The sequence below is a fragment of the Remersonia thermophila genome, chromosome 5 (genome assembly GCF_042764415.1).
Source record: "Remersonia thermophila strain ATCC 22073 chromosome 5, whole genome shotgun sequence".
Lineage (NCBI taxonomy): Eukaryota > Fungi > Ascomycota > Sordariomycetes > Sordariales > Chaetomiaceae > Remersonia > Remersonia thermophila.
In genome coordinates, this window is record NC_092221.1 from 2059993 (window position 1) to 2073925 (window position 13933).

At 59.7% G+C, this 13933-nt stretch overlaps 4 protein-coding genes across 4 annotated transcripts; 1 reads left to right on the forward strand and 3 right to left on the reverse strand.

Annotated features, from left to right (window-relative positions):
- Positions 1–1580: 1580 nt before the first annotated feature.
- Positions 1581–2356, reverse strand: VTJ83DRAFT_5782 (uncharacterized protein; the record flags this gene model as incomplete). Its single annotated transcript, XM_071012420.1, has 2 exons — positions 1581–1801; positions 2134–2356. 2 exons carry the CDS (start codon positions 2354–2356, stop codon positions 1581–1583), a joined length of 444 nt encoding a protein of 147 aa, XP_070865157.1.
- A 5196-nt stretch (positions 2357–7552) lies between these two features.
- VTJ83DRAFT_5783 (uncharacterized protein) lies at positions 7553–9321 on the reverse strand (the record flags this gene model as incomplete). Its single annotated transcript, XM_071012421.1, has 3 exons — positions 7553–8520; positions 8622–8964; positions 9079–9321. The coding sequence occupies 3 exons, from the start codon at positions 9319–9321 to the stop codon at positions 7553–7555; spliced, it is 1554 nt and encodes a 517-aa protein (XP_070865158.1).
- Positions 9322–10401: 1080 nt separating this feature from the next.
- On the reverse strand, positions 10402–11650 carry VTJ83DRAFT_5784 (uncharacterized protein; the record flags this gene model as incomplete). The annotated part of the gene is made up of 2 exons (XM_071012422.1): positions 10402–11216; positions 11281–11650. The coding sequence occupies 2 exons, from the start codon at positions 11648–11650 to the stop codon at positions 10402–10404; spliced, it is 1185 nt and encodes a 394-aa protein (XP_070865159.1).
- A 1363-nt stretch (positions 11651–13013) lies between these two features.
- On the forward strand, positions 13014–13739 carry VTJ83DRAFT_5785 (uncharacterized protein; the record flags this gene model as incomplete). The annotated part of the gene is made up of 3 exons (XM_071012423.1): positions 13014–13061; positions 13228–13418; positions 13634–13739. The coding sequence occupies 3 exons, from the start codon at positions 13014–13016 to the stop codon at positions 13737–13739; spliced, it is 345 nt and encodes a 114-aa protein (XP_070865160.1).
- Positions 13740–13933: the final 194 nt, after the last annotated feature.

Below are 13933 nucleotides of genomic sequence, written 5' to 3' on the forward strand. Positions count from 1 at the left end.
GGCTGCCGGAGTTTCGAAGAGACAGCATTGGCCGATGGTAAGAAATGCAGGGGCTTGCCAAGCGCAGATCAGCCCGTTCTCCAGTAAAACAAGTGACACGGCAAAGAGGCATGGATGGGCAAACGGAGCTGGGACCGCCGAGCCTCCGCCAAGCTAACCTCTCTTTGGCTGTCTTCCCCCGGTCTCCATCATCGTTGACGCTGGACCATCACCAAACAAACTCGGGCGAACGGTGCGGCGTTCGTGGACTCTTGGAAGTGGTGCGGAGGAGGCTTCGTTTCCTGTCTTCTCCTCCCCCCACAGAGGACAAGGGAGGGAGCCGGGGGGCCGAACAAGTTCCCCTAGGACCCGCCTTCATTGTTTCTCGACGTCGATTCTCCCAGACATGGGAATCGCGCATCGGCCCTGGGTGGCTCTCCACCAAGGTTCACGCAACATTTCACATCAGGCATGAGATCCGGCACCATTGGCATCGTCATCTTGGTGTATAGCTACACTATGGGAACAAGGCAGGCAATCATGACAGCCAGCGCCCACATCGGCGGGGGTTACAGATATGAGCCGGCTCAAGATGCTGCACGCGCTCCACCTCAACATATCTTCCTCGCTCCCTTGCGTCATCAACCTCGCAACGGGAGGTACGTACACAGTAAGTTCTTCATAATCGGGCACGCAAGCTAGCAGCTAGCCGGCGGCCATGATTGCGACTCTTCGGGACTCGCGGGGCCCTCGGGGACGGGACACGCAAAACACCAGGCACCCCCCCCCCCCGAAACGGGAGTAAGATAGCGAGCGAGCCACTCGCTTCCGGTCTCCCTCCACGTGCGTGCCGCGGATCATGAACCCTCCCTCCCCCCCTCCCCTTTCGCATTGCCGAGATTGTCACGCCGTTGCGACCCTCCGCCCGCCCATCGGGGTACTACGCTACATGCGCACTATGGATGGGACGAAGTAGCAGCGGTCATGCGAACTCATTGCAGAGTATTGCGTACCATCGGCTCTGGGAAGGACCCTGTTGCGCGGCCAGAGTTTGACAGAAATCAAAACGCACACACATACTGTGTACACACACACACACACACACACACACACACACACACACACACACACTATACACACACAAAAAAAAAGTGCCAACTGCCAACTGAGGCAGCAGGAGGGTCGGAATGTTGGACCGCGGGGCGGGGCGGGGATGGCGTGCCGCGTGCTTCCATTCTCTTCTCCCTTTCATCAATACCTACTTACCTGACCCGGCAGAGTAACTAGTAACATAATACGCACAGTCGCAACCCTTGGGCAATTAATGTCGGACGATGCGTCGCGTTGACGTGCCGTCCGCAGAGCTGTGATATTGAGCAGGGTATTGTCTTAAGATCGCCGGCTTGATGCTCCCCCTGGGCCAAGTCTCTGGGTCTTCTCCCCCCCCCCCCCCCCCTCCTCTTGCTGTTCCCGGTTCCCGGCTTGCGTGATGCTTCGCACTCGGGTGGGGAGTTGGGAGGAAGCAAAAGAGCCTCGGATGACACGGATCATCGAATCCACCATCCATACGACGGTGAAGGTGAACGTGTCGTTTCAATAACTCATGGATGGAGGAAGAGGAGGATCGCGAGACCACCTACCGTATTCTGCCAAGCTTGTTCTCGCTTTCTCATCTCTCTCTCTCTCTCTCTCTCTTTCTCTCTCTTCTGTCTCTCTCTCTCTCTCTCTCTCTCTCTCTCTCTCTGTATGTGTGTGTGTGTATGTGCGGGCGTGGGCGTGGGTGTGTTCTGCCTCGCCATCCCCCCAGCCCAACCACGAACCGCTAGTACCAACATGTCAGCGGCCTCAGACACAAAACCAGAGTGACCTTCGGCACGGCTCGCTTGGCACGCCGGCTCTTCTGGAAGAAGTGCGCTGCACGCAACCCCGTCCGTGTCTTGGGTCGCAGCATGTTATGCGAGCTTCAGCTCAGACGCACAGCCTGTCCTACCGGGACCGTCCATCTCGAACCCCGATGGGTTGCAGGCGGGCAAAACAGCGTGCGTGCGTGTGTGTGTGTATGTGTGTGTGTGTGTGTGTGTGTGTGTGTGTGTGTGTGTGTGTGTGTGTGTGTGTGTGTGTGTGTGTGTGTGTAATTATGGCATGTGTGCGTACCAGGCGGTCCTGCAATGGTGTAGGAGATCGACGCAGCCAAGCGACGGCGTGGTGACGTCTCGTCGTGTCGTGTGGTGGTGGTTGGCAACGTGTGCCTAGGGTCATCGATGCAGCTAGCCGTTGTCTGGGATAGGAAGGGGGCGAAAGGACGCTTGTGACAGCGTGCCCTCGTCGTCGTTGAGGTTGCTCCGAACCCCAACCTGGGAACGGGCTCCGAGGTCATCTCGAGTTCGTGTTCACACTGGTCTGGTTTCCCCCTCCCCCCCCTCCACCAGGGCCGGGGGACGGGGAAAACATTGTTTAGTATGCACCCACATCGTCGGAGGTCGCAGGTCTTGGAAGCTTTCCACCCCCACCGCCTCGACCATTGCCGAGAGGGGGTGTTCGGGGTTGTCGGGATGTCGATGGTAAGCCACACGCTAAACGGCAGCTAACTTTAACGGTAAACCGGATCCGTCCATATCACGGCCGAGCCTATTTTTAGGTGCTTGCACGACACGGTAGCCTTTTTCATTTTACCCCCGAGTGGCCTGCCTGTGTGCTCACTTTTTGTGTGTGTGTATGTGTGTGTGTGTGTGTGTGTGTGTATGTGTGTGTGTGTGTGTGTGTGTGTATGTGTGTGTGTGTGTGTGTGTGTGTATGTGTGTGTGTGTGTGTGTGTGTGTGTGTGTGTGTGTGTGTTTGTCCATCTGTTTTGTGTGTCTGTGTTGTGTGTGAGAGTGAGAGAGAGGATGACAAGGCACAACACAACCCCCCCGGCATGCGATGCGATCAACGCCAAGGACCTCGCTCGGCTTCCAATCAGCGAGGCGACGTGATCGGAACCGTTGGCGGTGTTCCAGGCTGGTTCTCAGAACCCGGGCTCGGCTCGCCTGGCTCGTGGTTCCGGTGGGCTTCGAGAACTCCGGGGATGGCGAGGACAGGAGGAGTGGCATGGTCTCACGCCGCATTCCTTCCCGACGGTGTCAACAGACGGTTCCAGCTGGACGAGGCACCCAACGACGGGATTTGCGTTTTGCTCTCCGTATGTACGTAGGATGCTCTTGCGGCACCGGGCTTGCCTTTTTTTTTTTTTTTTTTTTTTTTTTTTTTTTTTTTTTTTTTTTTCGCTGCGCTGCTGGGCTTCTCCCGCTGAAAGAGGAGGATCCTACGCCTCTCTCGACATGTCAGCAAAGGGGAAAAAAAAAAGCCACACCCAAGCCGTTAATATCGAACGTCGGCAATTAGCCTGTTCACATGGAGCAGGGCACGCCGAGAGGCTGACCAGGTCAGCTTCTGGCCGGAAAGTTCCCCCCCAGCTCTCGCCTCGGCAGGGATCTCATTGGGCCTGGGTTGCGCCGCCGCATGTATTGAATCGGCATCCCGCGCCGTCAGGCGAGCGTGCGAGCGGGCGTGCGTCGCCCCGGTTCAACGGTCTCCCTCCCGCCCCCTGGTTCGCCGGACGCAAGCCACATAACTATTGTACAGGCACTAACGACGCCGCGCCTTGACGCCAGGCTGTCTGCCGGTACGTTGCTCGTCAAACAACAAACGGACGGTGCTTCCCAGATTCGCTACCGGCGTTGGATGGGTTGTTGTTGTCAGGGGGGGGCGCTGGAAGGGCATGGGCCTCGTTAAGGATCCACCAACGGCACTTCCAAGCTTCGTTCTGTTCCCTGCGTCGGCCGCCCCGCAGCGTGCACCCCGTTGCAACACAAGCATGCTGCCCGGGCGTTGAGGCGGGGACGGACAAAGGGTCAGCAGACACGAGGAGAGGTCCTGCTGGCTCCGAGGACGACGGCCCGATGGCAACGGGCCAACTTTCCATGGACCAGAGAGAAAAAAAAATGCCGTGTATCACCGCTGCACGAGAAACAAGTCCAGGTCCCGTTTGGGAGGTCCTAGACGAAAAGATCGGATGAACTGAGGTTCCTGCAGGATCGGATGGTTTCTCCCGGCCGTGTTGAGGTCAGCGTTGGACTATATCGTTGCGGATGCAACCCCGACGGTGCAACATTCGCTGAGGTGGGTGTGCGAGTGTGCGAGAGACTGTACTGCGCATGTGTGTAGGAGTATGCGTGCCCACAGAAAAAGTCCACCGAGTGGACGGCGCATGGTATCACCGAACCAAACCACGGAGCCATGGCCGGAGGCACTTATCGTCCCGCCCGGCTTCTAAGAAAAGAACTCGGCCAGCCGCGTGTCCCGGATCTGGGGAATCCGGCAGACATGTCCCGCGCACATGCCTCGATATCAGATGGTTAATAAGATCTCCCCCCCAGGGGAGCTCCCGGTCGCCGCCGCCTGTCAAAGTCGCAGCGGTCGATATCAACCGAGATGACGGGAGCAGGATTTCCCCGTTCCCTTTCATTCTCGCGAGCGTCCGAAGTAACTACCGTTAGGTGGTAACTAGCTCAGGCTTTGGATCATGATGCCATGCGGCAACCTCCGGCGTCTCAACTCGACCGTCGTCGTTGACGAGGTTCCTTTTGGAAACACCACACCCTGCCCACGCCAACGCCGCACTGTTGACCTTCTCGGACGCGGAGCTGCAACCATAGCTCCTCCCAACCCGTGTCGGTATGTCCGCAGTGACGTGCTAGGTGTGCCTTGGCCACTGCGGGGGACCTTGTCCGAACCCCTTGGACGCTCCGCCATGCGTCAACACGGACCCTGACCCTCCCCTACCTGAACCAAGGCCAGATGGCGTGTTGGTTTGTGGTATCTGGGCCATGGTTTTCTTCCAGGATTGTTCATGCCAAACCATCTGCAATCTCGGCAGCGCGCACCGGGGGGAGGGGAGAAGGAGGGGTGTCTGGCCCTGGCAACGATGTTGTGTTGTGTGTGCTGTGTATAGCAAAAGGGAACATCCGATGGAGAAGACCAAGGCATGAGGTAACCTCATCGAAACACCGAACCCAAGACAACCTGGCCTCCGCCATCAAATAACTAGTTAGCAGCTGGTGAGCTAGTTAGCACGGAGGGCAAGGTGTGCTTCGGTGTAACGCTCCCCTTCACCTCCTGCCACCGACGGTCTGGTGCGGGGAAATGGGGTAGCACTCCCGGTGGGCAGGTGAACAGAAAAAAAAAAAAAAAAAGACAGCTTTGACGGTCAGAGACCCGAGTTAGTTCGTGATTCCCAGCGTCTTGGTATCAGCTAACTGAGTGAGGAAAGTGAACCCAAGGAAAAAAAAATGTCAAAAAGGTTTGATGACACCATGTTGGTTGACGTTGGGACGTCATGGTAGTGATGGTGGTGGTGGTAATGGTAGTGGTCTTGTCTCTGTTGGCACGCATGGATCCGATGCAAAGCGATACGGCACTTGTATACGCCGTCTTTCGTCGTGGCAAAAAAGCTGCCCCTTCAAAAAAGAAAAAGAGAAAAAAAAAAGGAGTCGAGAGGTTTTGTGGTGTACTTGTGCATGTCTTGGGTGGCCGAGCAACCCGCCGCTGTCGTCATTGCCGCCGCTGTTTATTCACAGGACCATGGTCACTCGCCCCCGCAAGAGAAACACCTGCACGCCAGCGCCAACGGTTCAGGCGCGTAGCTGAAGAGAGCCCTTGGTGGCGACAGGAGACAGATCCTTGGGCTACGACGCATGCGGGCTGACCACTCTAGCCATGCTGCTCTCTGCGCTGTCCAAGTATAGCACATGCGTGCGCGTGGTTAGGTGGTGGGCGTGGCGAGGCCAGCGTGCCGATCGTTGCTTCAGGGAGCAAAGGGGTGTTCTGGAAGGCCCGGCACAAGGGACTCGGCGTTGCCCGTTGGCGCCGGCTTGGGCCCCGCACCTGGACGAAAAGCCGCCGAGTGCAGCCCGAGTGCCAGGCCGCCGGTGATTCCACTGGCATATATGTCCGCGGTAGCGCCGCGGGTGAGATGGTCGGACCCCACCCGAACCGTTGGTGCGCTCCGTGGCTGCGGTTGCGGCTCTTCGCTATCCTACGATCCTACAACCACCCGTGTGCATCGGCGATGATGGAACTGGCTGTTATGCGCGCCGGATTGTGTAAGGGGGGGCGCGGATGGCTGGGAGGTGGACGGGCTGGCTGGCCGGGTCCCTCAAGCTAACTGGATGACCCCGGGCCTGGTTCGCGGGACGATCGTCATTCGAGGGCGCTGTCAGCAGGGCTCGCAGGGCCCAGGGCGCCCGGAAACATGGAGGTATCAGCAGTCCTGTCGAGCGTTGACTACCTGCTCGGTAGGTCGGCACCTGGGCTCGGGATGCAGCGCAGGCCTGGGGTCGAGGTGGGATGGAGGACCTATCTGTAGGGCATTCTGCAACGTCGTTGAACCCCCTACATACCTCCCTGGTGTTTGGCGGGGTACTGTAGAGATCTTGCAGGTACTCGAAAGCCTGCTGCGGATTTGGCGGAGTCTTCAGGTTGTTTCGGGCTTGCTCAGGACTTGGGTTGTGAAGGCATCGCACGACCGAAGGTAGTCCCCGAGGCTACGGGCCAGCGCGATCATGTTTGGGAGAATACGTCAGCGATAGCAGTTCATGAGGCCGGCCATCCCCACGGCTCAGAGCCGCGCAGCCTCTTGCTACAGGCATGCCGAGGACAAGATATCTCCATCTCAGCCGTCTTGCATCAGGCCTGTTCCTGAAGACCACCGGATGGCTGGTCCTTGAAACCGCATGGGGTTGGCCTACGAGTCCAGGGCCTAGCTAGCATCCACGATAGCAGAGCTATGAGTGTTTAGGTGAAGATGGCGATATCGTCCCGCCCGTGCCACGGCTCTCTGGCTCTGAAAGAGAGTTCTGGCCAGAAGAAAACCTAGGGCATGCCATCAAGGCTGGGACAAAATGTCAGCCAACGGCGTCTCCTGAGCATCCAGGGCGTAGGACAGAGGCCCCTTGGACGGGATCTAAGCTATGTCGATCTCATCATTACCATCAGCAGTAGCAGCCGCAGGCGCCATTTGCTCCCTGACGAAGAGCTTCATCCATAGGACACAAAGTAGGATGGACAAATTGCCCGCTGCACCACCAGGAGGAAAAAAAAAGAGAGAACATTCGTGTCAAAGGAGGGGAAGGAAGAAGAAGAAGGGGCTGGAATAATCTTTCACCGTCCAAATCTTGTGATGCATCCAATTCACAGCCGCCCGGCACATCCTGGACAACCTCGACAGTTCTACGGCGATACGGACAGGTGAGGTGATACGTGGTATTGGTCTGTGCTGCCATTGCAATGCATACGTATACGTATACTAGTATGTCTACCCTCTACACACCTGAACTGGATGCCCGTAAAGCATGCTCCATCGTGCCTCTCTTACCCACCCGTCCCGACCGTCCATGCCCGACAAAGAAAAAAAAAAAAAAAGAAAACGCCTGACAGCCATATCATCCAAGCCATCGACCGCATCTCGTCATCTCTCGACAAACCTTCTCCCTCCTCCCGCTTGCTAGCTTGCTAGCTTGCTTGCTAGCTTACTTGCTTACTTCCTCCACTCCCCGTCCACCTCGAACCAGTAATCCAAGAAGCCCTTGTAGAACTTGACGCCGAGGCCGGGATCCAAGCTGCCCGTCGTGGCGCGGATGCTGTGCATGCTCAGCTGGGGGATGCCGACGTCGGCGGCCTTGACGCCCATGGCGGCGCTCAGCATGGGCCCGACGGTGCCGCCGGACCGCGAGTCGTTGCGGATCATGTGGCGCTGGTTGACGCAGCCGGCCAGCTCCGCGACGCGGTCGAGCACCGCCATGGACACCGAGTCGGTCGTCATGTGGGCCGACGCGTCGACGCACAGCGCCACGCCCACGTTGAGGCGCGGCGAGTGGCCGGCGAGGTTGGTCTGCGGGAAGTTGGGGTGGGCGGCGTGCGTCACGTCCGACGACACGAGGAACGAGCCCGCGTACGTCTGGCCCATGAGGCCCGGGCCGAACGCCGCGCCGGCGCGGGCCGAGAGGCTCTCGACGGCGCGCTCGATGGTGATGGGCAGGAAGTTGCCCCGCGCGCCCTGCCGGAGCAGGGAGCCGATCTCCTCGTCGTCAAAGAGCGCCACCAGCCGGATGCCGCCGTCCGTGTCGCGGTTCTTGGCGTGAAGGAGGGCCATGAAGGCGGCCCAGGAGCAGAGCTTGTCGTCCACGCGGCCGGCAAAGATGAACTCCTTGTCGAGGCCGCCCAGGGTGGCGGGCTGGGCGTCGAAGAGCTCGAGCTCCCAGTTGAGGATGGCGCTGGGGTCGCCGAGGCCGAGCTGCTTGCTGATGAGCTGGACGAGGCGCGGGGGCTGGGTCGAGATGAAGGAGCCCTGGCCGCCGAGCGGTTGGGGTTCCGGAGAAGAGGAAGAAGAGGCGGACTGCAGGTCGCTGTTGTCCAGGCCGATGATGGGCACCATCTCGGTCTCGCGGTTGCCGCTGCCCGTCATGCGCAGGCCGAAGTGAGGGGCGAGGGTGGGGATGCGGGCGACTGGGAAGGGCGGAAACGGGGCTGCGTCAGCAAGGAGGGCCGGGAACGGAGACGATGGCCAAGCAAGGAACAAGGAGAAGAAGGGCTGGAGAAGGACGTACTCGGCCAGTCAAGCTTGACCAGCTTGACCTCCGTCTTGCCGGTCTTGGGATCGCGGACGATGACGCGGCCGCCGATGCCGAGATCGCGGTCCCACCACGTCTCGTTGAGAGCGCCGGCGTACTGGGCGACGCCGAGCTGCACGTAGCCGTTGTTGCGGGGCTTGGTGCTCGTGGGCTTGAGGCGCGCCGTCAGGGCGTCGATGTGGCCGGCGATCATGGCGATGCCGTCGCCCGGCTTGTACGCCTTGCCGACGGCGAAGGCGATGATGGAGCTGCCATTGCGCGTCGTGAAGTACTTGCCGCCGGGCTGGATCTTGCCCTCCCAGTTGTCGCGGCTCGAGATCTGCGGCCAAGAGGCGCGCGGCATGTCAGTTTCGGAGTTGGGCGCCGCGACGGAGAAGAGGGTGCTTGTTGGGGGGGGGGGGGGGGGGAGCGGTGTGCGTGTGAGATGACGAACCTTGGTGTAGCCGGCCTTGAGCAGCATCTGCTTGAAGTAGCCGACAGCGTGGAAGACGGTGGGGTTCTCGGTCATGAAGTCGAGGTAGGGCTTGGTGAAGTCCTCGGGCTTGAAGTCCTTTGCGTCCATCTGGCCGTTGACGACAAAATCGGGGCGCATGGTCGTGGACTGCTCGAGGGCCACGGTGCGCAGCGAGAGGTTGGAGCTGCGCGCCCGCAGGAACTCGGGAGTATGGCGGGTCATGGTCACGAACGATGCAGCGCAGGCGGAGGGAGCGGGTTCAATGAGGAGGCAGTGGTGAGGAATTGGCTGTCTTTGCGACGTTATCGGGGAGGTAGATGGGAGGTAGATGGGAGGTAGATGAGAGAAGGAAGAGGAGGAGGAGGAGAAGCGGTGATGGTGAGCGGTGGCAGTCTTGTTGCCGTTGTTATTGTTGCTTGGAGATGAGCCAGCTGACCACTGCGCCGAGCGAGGAGCTAGCGTGGTGTACGTAAGAAGGTCCGGGGGGGTTGGTTGGTTTGGGGGGGGGGGGCCGGTTGGCGGTGACGTCGGGTCGGGTCTGGGCGGCACTGACATGCGCCGATTGCCGGTGTGCCTCTGGCCCAGATAAGAGATAACTAGTTAACTAACTAGTCAGATAGTGATACGGTCGTGATTGGACGTTGCTGTGGTGATGCTGGACCCCTGACGATCGCACCCGTCTTGGATCTATGGCGTCAACATCTCAGGATCCGCCCAAGGAACATGACGTCTACGCTGAAAGGCCTTTTTGGTTGAAAAGGCGACTTTGTTGTATGCATTCTACGGCGCCTCCCGTGTGCCGCGAGTCAGCATCCTGCGATATCCCGGCTGTCCCTTGCAGGTGTGACCTCCATCGTTGAGTGGTGCGCTGAGCTGCAGGAGGCTTGGCACGGAACGGCGCAGATGGAGCGCCAGAGGTGGCGACGACCAGTCAGGGTACTGTAGCCGCCGGGCTTGGGTCAGGCGTCCTTCTGATGGTATGACCCAAGTCGGAAAAGGGTCGACGGCCTGCTGGCATCTCAATCATCATGATGCGTCAGTGTTGGTGATGCAGTTTCGGAGCCACGGCGATGCATGTTGGAACCCGGGCTGGCCTTGAATCTTTGCTCGAGCCGAGCTCCTGTCGTGACGGCTATGGAATCATACGATGCTTTTCGGGGTCGGGTATCATCAAGGCGGAGGGACAAAAAAAAAGATGGTTTGATGGGTATCTAGGTAGACAAATGACGAGAAACAAACGAGCGACGAGTTTGAATCAGAGAAGGACAACGGACAAAAGAAATCAACAATACAAAGGGGGTATCATCGATACACGGGCAGGCCGTCTCCATCTAACGGAATCGGGCCCAAATCGACATCCACTTTCTTCAACCACGCCTTGACCCTCCGCTTGTGGTCTACTTTCATCTCCTTCTCGGACCGCACCTTGCTGTGCAGCTTCTTTGCCATGGCGCGCTGTTGTGATGCCGCTGCCGCGGCGGCGGCGGCTGATTTCCGCTTCGCCGCGGCGGCCGCCGCTTTATGTGGCGGCGGCGGCGGCGGTAACGCTAGCGCGTCGCGGTTCTCGGCGTTGGCATCGCCGCCGTCTCGGAGCACGAGGGCTGTCGTGTTGACCGCGATGGTGGACTTGGCCGCGTCCGGCCGGGGTTTGCGCTGTACCAGGGGCTGCTGCCGGCGGCTGCGGGTGCCCTCTTGAAGGAGGCGCGCGACGGGGCCGATGGGTCTCTTGCGGGAGGCGCTGGGCCGCGGCCTGGAGCCCGGAAGGCCTTTGGTCGGTTTGGCCGTCGTCACCGCGGCCTTGGCGTCGTGTCCGGGTTCGGGAACGCTGGGCGAGGACAGCTCGCTCCCTTCCTTGGGCAGGGTGACCAAGGTCTGCCTGCTCGATGCCGAGAGGCCTTCGGTGGGCTGACCCGTGGAGGTGGTGAGGATGGTGGGATAGGAGCTTTTGGGGCAGTCCGGGTCTGGTTCGAGGCTGCCGGGGACTTTCCCGGGCGTTGGGGACCGGGACCGGGACCGGCTGAGCGCGCTGCTGGATGTCGTCGGGGTGGTGACCTGGATCTGCGGCCCGGCAGGTGGCGATTCGCGGCAGGCCGGAGAGACTTGGTAATTCCAGGCTTCTGTTGGAGGCACGTTAGCAGGGAAGAACATGGGCCGTTCACGGTGACGCGAGAGCCGACGTACTGCTGTTCGGGGTTTGCTTCGCCCGCCAGAGGTAGCTTCGATCCTCGCTGACATACCACGCCGACCACAGGCTGGCGTGTTGCGTGCTCTTCTTTTTGGCGCTCGGCTTGCTGTTCTTTGCGGCCTCCGACCCCTTCTTGTCCTGGGCTGCTTGCTTGGATTTTGCTTGTCCCGGCGCCATGAGCGCCTGGCTTGGCTCCTCGGCCTTTGGTGCTGCTGCCGCCGCCTTGGGCCGAGACACCACCAGGGCATTTTGAAGCGATGGACGTTTCGATCGGCTCTTGGTGGGCGGCGTGGCTGTCTTAAAGAGCAGCCAGGGAAAGTCCTTGCCGGAGCTCGTTGACAGGTGGTACTCGCGTGTCTTGGGCATGTTTGCTTTTATGGTTCAAGGAAGCCATCCAGAGGGCAAGCGGGGTAAGCCAACAAGATACGCTCGAGCATCATCCTTCAGGTGGTGGGAGGGAACGGCTGAGCGATGATTTTGTAACGATGGAAACATGGGCAGGTATGTTATGTCGGCGCCAAACCGAGCTCCTCGAGAGTCCTCGGTGCCGTCCAGTTGGATGAGGGCAAGCTTGGGAGACAGGGCGAGCCCCATGGAACCGAACCTACATATTACGAACTTGATGCGGCACGGGGTCAAAGGGCCGAGCCGCACGACAGCTGGCCTGCGACGGACGTCCCGCCGGGCCTCACGCGACTGGGTGGCCTGTCATCCAGTCGCCGAGAGGCTGCCGTAAGACCAAGGCACCCTCTCGTGATGCGAACCTATGAGGGCATCCTGACGTCTTGGCGGTCCAGGCCCGCTTGGTGCCCAACGGTGCCAGCGCGGACAGCACGCGGTTGTGGCGGTGACACCGGTTACCTCATCCGGCGCAGGGTGCCGTTTCGCGCGGCATGGGGGCCCCCGTGTTCCCAAGGGCAACCAAGGCTTCGCATCGTCCACGGACCGGTCTCTGCGGCTCTGGGATTGTCGGCTCCGGGCCGTCCAGACCAGGATCCAATACGCTACAGGCACACGAAGGGGGGGGCGGGTAGGGAGGCCGGTCAGTTGCCGAAGCGGCGCAAATTCCAGCTTCACCGTGGTACAGGTCGGGGAAGAAAGGAAACCCAAGCCGTCGTGGTTCTTTTGCCTAGACACTTGGGCACTCTGACGGCTTCAACGAGGCTCAAGTTGACGTGGCCGTGGCTGTGGCCTTTACTGCTCGTCCCCGGCCCGAGCACCTCGGAGAAGAGCGTAAAAAAGAACAGACATGGAGCTCAGGTGTTGAAGTGCTGAGGTGAGGTCGTGGAGGGGTGGAGGGTGGACAGTGGTGGGTAAAAAAAACGGTCAGGTACCTGACCTCTAGTACACAGTATAGGGGGGGGGGACCTAAAGTCCCAGGTAAGGTATTACATTACCTAAGGGACTGAAAGCGAACTCCTACAGAGTATACGCAGTACGCACACTTAGGTAACTGAATGTTAGGCCGCTGCCACCGCCTGGGTGGAGTCGCGCCAACGGAAAAGTGGGTCTCGACAGACCGCCAAGACCCGGCCCAAGCTCCGGAAAATCAACCTTCGCCCAGCGCAACGCATCGCAGCGCATCGCGTCTGCTGGAGCCTCCCATCAAGTCATACCGCCTGCAACCACCACCAGACGGGCGTTTGTGATCCATCTCCCCGATCTCGACAGCACCCCTCTCAAAACACCACCGCCGCTGCCGCCGCCACCACCGCCAATCTCCGCCACAATGACATCCACCATCGGCATCCCCATCAAGCTCCTCAACGAGGCTCAGGTGCGTTCTGCCACGATCCTTCGAGCTTCCCATCATCATCACCCCCCACCATCAGCCTCCTCCTCCTCCTCCTCCTCCTCCTCCTCCTCCTTCTTCTCCCTCCCTCCCTCCCTCTTCAAACCATCATAGGCAAAGCTAACTCACTCGTGTTTTATCACGACTGCAGGGCCACATCGTCACCCTCGAGATCACCTCCGGCACGACCTACCGCGGCAAGCTGATCGAGGCCGAGGACAACATGAACGTCCAGCTCAAGGACATCACCGTGACGGCGCGCGACGGCCGCGTCAGCCACCTCGAGCAGGTCTACATCCGCGGCAGCCACGTGCGCTTCTTTATCGTCCCCGACATGTTGAGGTATGCTCTGCTGCTGCTGCCCCTCTTCCCCTTCCTCCTCCTCCTGCCCCCCTCCTCCGGGAAATCCACACACCACACAAACAACGGAGTCTTGCCTTCAGGCAAAAGCAAGCAAGAAGACGATGATGAGAAGAGAAGGAAAAAGAAGAAGAAAAAAAAAGAGCTACCAGATGGGCGTTTGCTAACCAAGCTTTTTTTTCCCTCTCTTTCTACAGGAATGCGCCAATGTTCCGCAGTCGCAACCAGCGCGGCAGGGGTGTCGGTTTGGCGAGAGGCAGGGCGACGGTTAGCAGGGCGAGGGCTGGCGGCCGCGGGAGGTAGAGCGGGGGAGACTGGAGACTGGAGGAACAAGAAGAATAAGAGAAGGGGAGAGATCGGTTCTGTGGCCTGTCTGTTTTTTTTTTGTTGGTTACATGATCCATCGGGTGGTAAAGCAGCCAAGTAGCAATTGGGGGAGGGGCGTTGTAGGGCTCGGCGTCCTTTGGGGCTTCGGATCGATGCAAAACAGAGGGTTC